Source organism: Aulonocara stuartgranti, assembly GCF_965226115.1.
Source record: "Aulonocara stuartgranti genome assembly, chromosome: 17".
In the NCBI taxonomy this organism is placed as follows: Eukaryota; Metazoa; Chordata; class Actinopteri; order Cichliformes; family Cichlidae; genus Aulonocara; species Aulonocara stuartgranti.
In genome coordinates this window covers 5957501-5966106 of record NC_138953.1, presented here as the reverse complement: position 1 = coordinate 5966106, position 8606 = coordinate 5957501, and the positions used below count along the sequence as shown (strand labels likewise).

Sequence of the window (8606 nt, the reverse complement as noted above, 5' to 3'; positions counted from 1 at the left end):
TATTAAAAAAAGGTGATCTCTTTAGCCTCGTGTCTGCTAAATAAAGGATATAACTGTCATGCATTCCTTTAAGATATTTAGTACAGTCTGGCAGTCTGGTGTGTGAACTACTCCGTCATTGATACATAGCAGGTTGCATCTTCAGGAGCATTTGTCAGGAGGACACAGTGTGACTTTGCGCCTTGGATTCTTAGCTCCCAGCAGTAATGCATGCACTTCATGCTGATGCATGAAGTGCATGCAGACTTATAAACTGCTTCTATTTGCAGTTACACAAATTGCCCTTCTTTTTGGTTTGGCCTTTCCACTCTGGAGTGGACTGCGCTCACGCCTGATTGAAGCATTTAAGCAACAAACAGCCTGCATACACTCGCTGCCTTCCGGTTACACTGCTTCAGCCACTTGGCAATGCGAGATCATTTTCACCCACCGACAACTGTGATTGTCTGGACTTCGATCTGCCAAGAAACGCTCCACACAGATGGCGAGAGAGAGAGAACACGGAGGTTGATTTCTCCGTCTCTCTTTCAGAGGGCCCCGGCAATAAGCGCGCTCTAAACATTTTCTAAGTGGGTTGATTGTGCGCTTGTTGACATGTTTGTGTGCCTACGTGAATGTAAGTGCATATTTATGAGTGTGAGCATACAGTGTGTGTCTTTCAGCGACTCATTCTGCCTGCGGAAGCTACACGGGCATTGTGAGGACTCGGCAGGGAGCTCTGCTCCCCTTGTGTTTGCCAGGAGCAGCTTTCCACCCACGGTGGGCAGGCAGGCGCGCAGGCTGGGCTGGCATTCACTGGATCACTTGGGTAGAAAGTAGGGAAGGCACACAGCCATTCATGGTAACATTATGCACATGGGGAACAGGAAAGCTCTGGCGGATCTTCTCCAATTCTCTTCTTCACCAAAAGAAGAAATGCTGTAATTGGGCCGCCGCACCGAAATAAGAAATGTGCGCACATACAGCACTTTGGTGCAGGGTGAAGACGACAGAGCGTTCTGCAGGTTCGATATGTGATCGATAATAAAAATAATAATAATTTAGTTCCCTCCTAAAAATCCGGAAACATATGCAGTTTGGAGGATCAGGTTGGTGCCACACGACACGACATTGGCAAGCCAATTCAAAAGCGCACTAATCCGCACTGACCAATGATGATTGGCTCCTATGCAGTTAACGGACAGTTGGGGTCGCCAGGAGTCCGGAGTGCAGCCCGACACGCTGGGAACCATGTGTGCGTCAAAGTGCCCATATACAAGTTTCATTCATCAGATGACAGCGACTCTTAAACGCCCCGTTTTAAACAAATGCTATGTTTAATGTAACGTTAATCTAAACCTTGTAGCTCTGCTGTGTTGCCGCTCTTTATCACGGCTCATCATCGGTCAGAGTAGAAACAGGAGAATACAAACTGACGCCAAATACAGAAGCGAAGATTTAAAAGAAATAGTTCAGAGCAATTTGGCAGTATTGTTGTGTGTTGTTGGCTGTCGGTCCTTTTCCTTCTCTCTCTCTCTCTCTCTCTCTCTCTCTCTCTTTTTTAATCTTTCTCTCTTCCACCGACACACACACACACACCTCCCACCTGCTCTCTCTCTCTCTCTCGCTTTCCTCACACTTTTCCCAAGATGGCGGCAGCCTCATCCATCCAGCCGCCGAGCGTTCACTCTTCTCTAGCCCGGGATAGCGCACTTTCCCCGGAGATGGACAGCCCCGAGAGCCGGCAGCACGAGGACGAGGAGGCGACGGCAGCGCAACCCCCGGACTCCGGGATTAGCCTCCGTGACCTGCCGGACCTGGAGCCCGAGGAAATCGAGAGGAGGCTGGCCAAAACTCGCAAGGAGCTGAGCAACAGGAGGAAAATCCTCATTAAGAACCTGCCGCCTGACACCACCAACCAGGTATACATGTCAGTTTACGGTGGAGAAATAACAGGGTGGAGCTCTTTTTCTCTCACCCCCCCCCAACATTTTACGCACGCTCGCACGGACTCCTGCTTTAAGCCTTTTAACCTTCATTTCACTGCTTAGTTCTGACACCCGCGAGTGTGATCGCGGTCTCAGGTCATGACTTTGACCACATCACCTCCTGATCAGATATAAACTTTACAGGGAACTTTCCGAGTGTATCCGACTAGCTCATGGTAAACTTATCATTGTATGTAGCTTACTTATCTTTCCTGCATGTTTTTTCCAACATGATGTCAGATTCTGATTGGGGGGATCCACGGGCAGAGTCACTTCGAAGTTCCTCTTTTTGCTGTGTGACTTGCGTTTCCCATGGGTCTCACCTCACTGTAGCTGGAAGTGCATCATTTGGCTGCTGCTATAAGTGAAACGGTGTGCCTGAATTTGACTTGTGTGCAGTCAGACTCGTGTAACAGGTGAGCTCCTGGGAAAGTAGCCAGAATGATGCAAAGTGGGGTGTTTTTCAGCAGGAGGAGACGCTGCAAAATGCAGTCTGTCGTCTGCAGACACTCTGATTAAATCATGAAATGCATGCGGCCTTTTCTGCTTTTAGCTTTATGCGCTCTGCGTGTTTTTGTTTTGTGCTGCGTAAAGTTTAACATCAGATCTGCAGACTGGCAATCGACAGCAAGTTGTACTGTTGTAATATTGTACAAATACTGTACTCTACTGTGGCCACGACAGGTGTGGATCCCTGATCTCTGACCTTTGCCCGTTCTAAACAGTTTCCCCCAATTTCCTAAAGACAGAAAGCACATCATTTCAATTTTGCATGTTCACCGAGGACCACAGAGTGTTTTCTTTTCTTTTTTTCATTTCTCCTGCTAAGTGTGATCCATCACTTGTGTCAGCCCGCGAGCCTTTATGAGGCAGCGTGTTGAGGGCGCTGATGGTGTGTATTCCTTCAGGCTTGTACCGCCGCACATTCTTTGAGAGGCTCTCAGCCAAAGAGTGCCAGTACCTCGGCCGGGTGTTTACGCGGTGAGCGTGGAAGAAAAGGGGGGAGGAAGGGTGAGAATGCATGGTGTGTGTGAGAAATGAGAAGTGGAGTGGTGGTGGAGGGTCATTTGGATCAGGTGAAGCAGCAAAATTGGAAGTTCTCTCTCTCTCTCTCTCTCTCTCTCTCTCTCTCTCTCTCTCTCTCTCTCTCTCTCTCTCTGTGTATATGTGTGTGTGGTTTTTCCCCCCACATTGTCAGATGGAGCGTGATGTGCTGGGGGGGGGAGACCAAGCTCAGTGGCGTGAAGTCCTGCGCTGCTGAATGTGCCACATAAATCTGTCCATTTAAAGGAGCACTGCAGGAGTGTCTCTTACTGAGACATGACACGGTGTGAGTTTCCACTGGTGGAAGTGAAGGTGATGTAGTTGGACTGACGCGAGCTCGGCCTTTAGATCTTCAGAAATGAGCAGCATAGGAGAGGGGAAAAAACAAAAGCGTTTCAAATGACATCGCAGCACTCATAAATACTGTCCCCATTATGGCGAGTATGGCGTTGTGTGGAGCAGCCTCTGGGTGTGATTGTCAGAACGATCCAACATAAATCTTGTGTCAGCTCCTTAAACGTGAACTTTCTGCATCTTTCTCATTTGTTTGGACTCCACTGTTCAACAGTTGGTTGGGCTAAAATGCGATTTCAAGACACCACCTGGAGCCCCCTTCCCCCTAATTTTCTGATTTAATTTATTAAGCAGTTCATTAACATCTTAATCAAGACTAATCAGTCAATAAACAATCTGACTCCCACGAGCACTGAAACGGAGACATCTTGTTAGTGCGCAAGACATAAAATCCTGCAGCTGTTCTCGTTCGGTCCTGTGCAGAGATGCGGTGATGCTCTAAGTGCTGGTGTTTACTGTATTTTATCTTCAGTGAGGTTATAGATTTATGGCAAAGGAAAGTCCTCATTACAGTCTTATATAACCCGACTGATAGGCCCAGCAGCACCCAGCCGTCTCCATCTCCCCATTCCCCTCATTCCCACTGCCCCATTACTGAACACTCGATCGCAGGCCGCATGTGCATGTATGTGTGTGTCCACAGTAGACTGTGTCAGATATATGGCCCCGTTGACAGTCCTCATTTTAGGGGAGAAGTGGGGGAAGGGAAAAGGGGAGGAACAGAGGAAGGGTACAGTGTGTTTGCGGTAATGAACTTGGGGAGAATTGTCACAGAAAGCCCCAGCTCCCATCAGCTTTATGGTGCTGTGTTCAGTTTTCAATTCAGTGTTTTTCTGCTTTGCATTTTTTAAATCCTTTTAAAGTCACTCTTGTTATGCAGCTGTTCAACCCCCCCAAAAACCAACTGTAGAATACCTGCTCAGCGCTAAAGAGACTGAGCAAGGATCGAGCTGACGGACACTCTGCGAGCAGCTAAAGAGCCAGATATTTCCCTGAGGTGTTGGTACATACCAGAGCTAAAAGGGCATGAAAATTGGTCTTATATTAACTTAGCGGACCGAGAGACAGATAATAATGTTGCGCCTCGACTGCTGTATAAATAATCTACCAAGTTTGTTGGTTTCAGAGCACAGCAAGTGCTGTGTTTTAAGAAAAAGAAAAAAAGAAGGAAAGGGGAAAAAAGGCAGTTATTGTAGGATTGTAGGTTTCAGTCATCTCCTTCCTTGAGTGCAAGTCTAACTACACTTTTTAATTTAAGCAGGTTAAGCGTCCAGTGTATACATTGTATCCTAATATATTAAAAGCCCGGGCTCGGTTGAGATCTCATCTTGAGGTCATTGTTTTTTGGACGATGTTAGATGCGCTGCAGTTTTGGGGTGGCATCCGGAATCCTGATTACCCTTCAGGTTGTCTTTGATGTGTATATGATATTAACATTTACCTGCAGCTGTCTACAGATTTCGACCAGTGCCACTCTGTTTACCTCACTTGTACTTGATGCCACCTCGTTGCCGTGTCCATGTTAACAGCCTGGAGCAGACACAGAGCCCGCTCTGGGAAAAACAGGAGACCACTGCTCTCACAAGCATCACAAACGGCATAACATTCACAACAAACAGAAACTCGGCAATCATCTGACTTGATGTTAAGTTGTGGTTGAAGACACTCAGTTATTATGTAACTTTGTGAGCGATCGTGGCTCAAGAGTTAGGAGTTCGCCTTGTAATCGGAAGGTTGCAGGTTCGAGCCCCAGCTCGGACAGTCTCGGTCGTTGTGTCCTTGGGCAAGACACTTCACCCGTTGCCTACTGGTGGTGGTCAGAGGGCCCGGTGGCGCCAGTGTCCGGCAGCCTCGCCTCTGTCAGTGCGCCCCAGGGTGGCTGTGGCTACAATGTAGCTTGCCATCACCAGTGTGTGAATGTGTGTGTGAATCGGTGGATGACTGGATATGTAAAGCGCTTTGGGGTCCTTAGGGACTAGTAAAGCGCTATATAAATACAGGCCATTTACCATTTACACCACAGTGGAAAGGCTGCGTGGGCTGATTAGGGGTGCTGTGTCTGTTCAGTGCTGTCCATGAATAAATCTGATTACAAATACAGAAAAATAGAGCTTTTGATATTCAGTGGTGGTGGAGGGGACTACTAGCACCAATAGTAGTAGTGGCTGTGTGCTAGCTGCGCTGAATACACAGCTGGAAGGTAAAATCGGCAAAGCCATAAAGTTTATGTACTTTCTTGTTCTTATTTTATATTCTTTTAAAGCTAAAAAGCAAAGGTCTCTTTCAGGTTGTTTTTATATGTGTGAATCATTAACAGTAGTGGCTTAAAAATCTTAGTAGTAGTGAGAGGGGGAGAAAAAATCTGAAAAACATCAAATTCACTGATTCTTAAGCCTGTGTTTGCGATATGCTGTTTGAAACCCAGAGAGCATGTTTACATACTCTTGCTTTTTATTGACCGAAACCTACATTTTGGTCAACTAATGATGGCAGAGCAGGTTCACAAAACTCGAACAGAAGTTTTAAATAGCTCTCCAGGCTTTTAGCTCGAGAGATTTCCACACTACTCTACCTGCACAAGTAGTCTTGTAATGGTTTGCTCTCCACATATAGACATATTCTATTGTTCAAACATGTCATGTTTGACAGTTTTAGTTCCTGCCAGCTTTTGTTCCACCTCATTCCCGCGCCATTCCTGTCCTGAAGAGGTGGCTCACATGCACTCCAAAGAGAACGTTGAATTGATGATGTGCCTTGACACCTGCGGCTATAAACATGCCTCTTCCAGGACAGATTTCCACCTTTTGGAACCCATCCAGACACGCAGTCTCTGAAAAACATCGCCACTTGGGTCTGGGCAGGATTAAAAAACCAAAGATGTGCTCTCTCTTCCAGATGCTGACCAACACTCTGAAAGTCATTCGTTTTGTCCGGAATTAAAAACACATTATTTTTTATGAGCCACTTGATCCACACACCCTGATTTCTCCGTTAAGCACTATTAAGTTGATAAACTAATTGTTGGTGCCACGTGCACAGTTAGCTGTGACGTGCACGGTGGCGTTACATGGTGATGCAGCCTTTTCCTTATATATGATCTTTGTAGGAACGCAGCTGAAAGTGAGCTCAAAGTCAACACATTTACCACACAACACCCAAGTTTCCTTTTACCACTTAAAACATTCATCACAGCAGATATAACCGTCTGCTAGCTGTGGCATTTTAACCTGAAAAACCTCAGTGTTTATTACATTGTTGCTTCCAGGAAATGGGAGTAAAGGGAGCTAAAAGGTTCCGTAAAAGGGATTTGCTAATATTGGACTGCGAGGGTTATGTGAATAAGATGCCAGTCATGCAGATGAATAATGCCAGTTTCAGATTATAGTATGCATGATAGCCCAACTCAAATTAGGCTAAAGTATTTAAAATTCATAGCGTCTGCGTTGTGCAGTCCTAATATAGTCCCAGAGTTGCTTTCCTCTTCCTATTCGTAGGCCTTTCAAAGCACATGACAGCCAACATCACACATGCGCCATTGTTCATTTACAATCTCGTGTGCAGAAATCTACCCCGTTCGCCTTCCCACTGACATCATGTAGGCCGTAAAAGACGGGGAAGCAACGGCAAAGATTTGACTATGAACGCGTAATCTGACAGGGCTACTATCTTGTATCAGATACTGTGTAGTCGCAACCTGCAATTAGTTGGAAGTAGCGGGAAGTACAGCCGGAAGTTGACACAACTTTTAATAATTCCAAGCAGCGAGTCTAAAATCATTTTCAGAGGCACAACAGTGTAAAATAAACGGGGGCAGTGTGGTTTTATTTGCACAGAGGAGGTTAACTTCCAGGGTCTTCTGCCAAGTTCTTGAATTAATCAGCTTAAAAACAAACACAAAACTTTTTTACAAGGTAGGTGTGTGTGTGTGTGTGTGTGTGTGTGTGTGTGGGGGGGTGATATGTTTGTTTGAACACCATGAAAATGTGTGTGTTTTGCATATGTACAGGTAAACACAAATGCATGTAAATATGACAAAGCAGCATGCATCTGAGCTGCTCTTTCCACCCACCTTCTCGCCTTACCTTGCATGCTGTGGTGTGTGTGTGTCTGTGTCATGAGCAGATGTTCATGAAATCTGCCACTCCTGACAGTGGGCGGCCTTTATCGAGCCAGTGTGCAACCGCGCTGTTGTGATTAGCTGTTTACGCTGGCATTAGTCACCTTGAAGTTTTGCACATGTTCGTGTCACAGTTATCTGAAGACACACCTGTTAGACTTTTCGTTGTTCACTGTTCACTGTCACGATGCTACAGCTTTGTTTTTTGCATGTTTCACGGCACAGTTTGGCTGCGAGTCGGGTATGAAGGTGACATTATGTAGGTGAGATAATGGAGTTGGCTGGAGATCTGACGCTGAGCGAGCTCGGGTCCAAAAGATGGTGGAGAGGAAAAAGGCTTGTGTTGTAACTGATGGTTTGAGAGGGCTGATTTTAAAAAACAAACCGTATAAAGCTGTTCATTAAAGCATTTTGTAAACTGATAACGGCAGGGTTATTTTTATGTCATAGCATATTTCAGCTGAAAGTTAAAAAGGGGATTCTTTTTTCCGGTATTTCTTTCTGAACTGTTTGAGAGTAAACAACGAAAGCGGGGCTCGTGCTGACTGGATAAAAGGTTTCAAAGTAACTTGGACGGAAATGCATTGACTGGATGAGTGCGGGAATAATGGATCCATCCATCCATCCATTCGCTTCCGCTTATCCTTTTCAGGGTCGCGGGGGGCGCTGGAGCCTATCCCAGCTGTCATAGGGCGAAAGGCGGGGTACACCCTGGACAGGTCGCCAGTCTGTCGCAGGGCTAACGACTATAATTTCCCAGACTTCTAAAACGATCTTAACTCTCAGCACTGGTTAACATGTGTTTGGACTTCACAGGAGCCCTGCTGTTCACAACTGCTGCCACAGTTGTGTGTGTTTGTAAGTGTGACAGTTGACATTGTCCCGGAGGCTCTTAACTAAACTTCTGGATGCTGTGCATTAATACAAACCTCTGCAACGTGATCGAGCCTTTGGAGCGTGATTTGCCGAGAGACTGGAGAGATCAACGTGAGCTGTGTCTGAGCAGCACGTTTGACCTCGCCACAAAGGTCACGGGCCTCGTGACGACGACTGTAAAGCTCGCCGGGTTCCACATCTGTCACCCAAAACAAGAGAAACCACACATTAAATCCAGCAAGTGACAA

At 46.2% G+C, this 8606-nt stretch overlaps 1 protein-coding gene across 2 annotated transcripts in view; it reads left to right on the top strand.

Moving 5' to 3' along the window:
- Positions 1-375: 375 nt before the first annotated feature.
- Positions 376-8606, top strand: part of raver2 (ribonucleoprotein, PTB-binding 2) — a 93893-nt gene continuing 85662 nt past the window's right edge. For both annotated transcript variants that reach the window (XM_082511902.1, XM_082511903.1), the window contains exons 1-2: positions 376-569; positions 663-1901. In XM_082511902.1, the coding sequence (XP_082368028.1) occupies positions 1629-1901 (273 nt within the window). In that variant the 5' untranslated portion in view covers positions 376-569; positions 663-1628. The remainder of the gene's footprint in view (positions 570-662; positions 1902-8606) is intronic.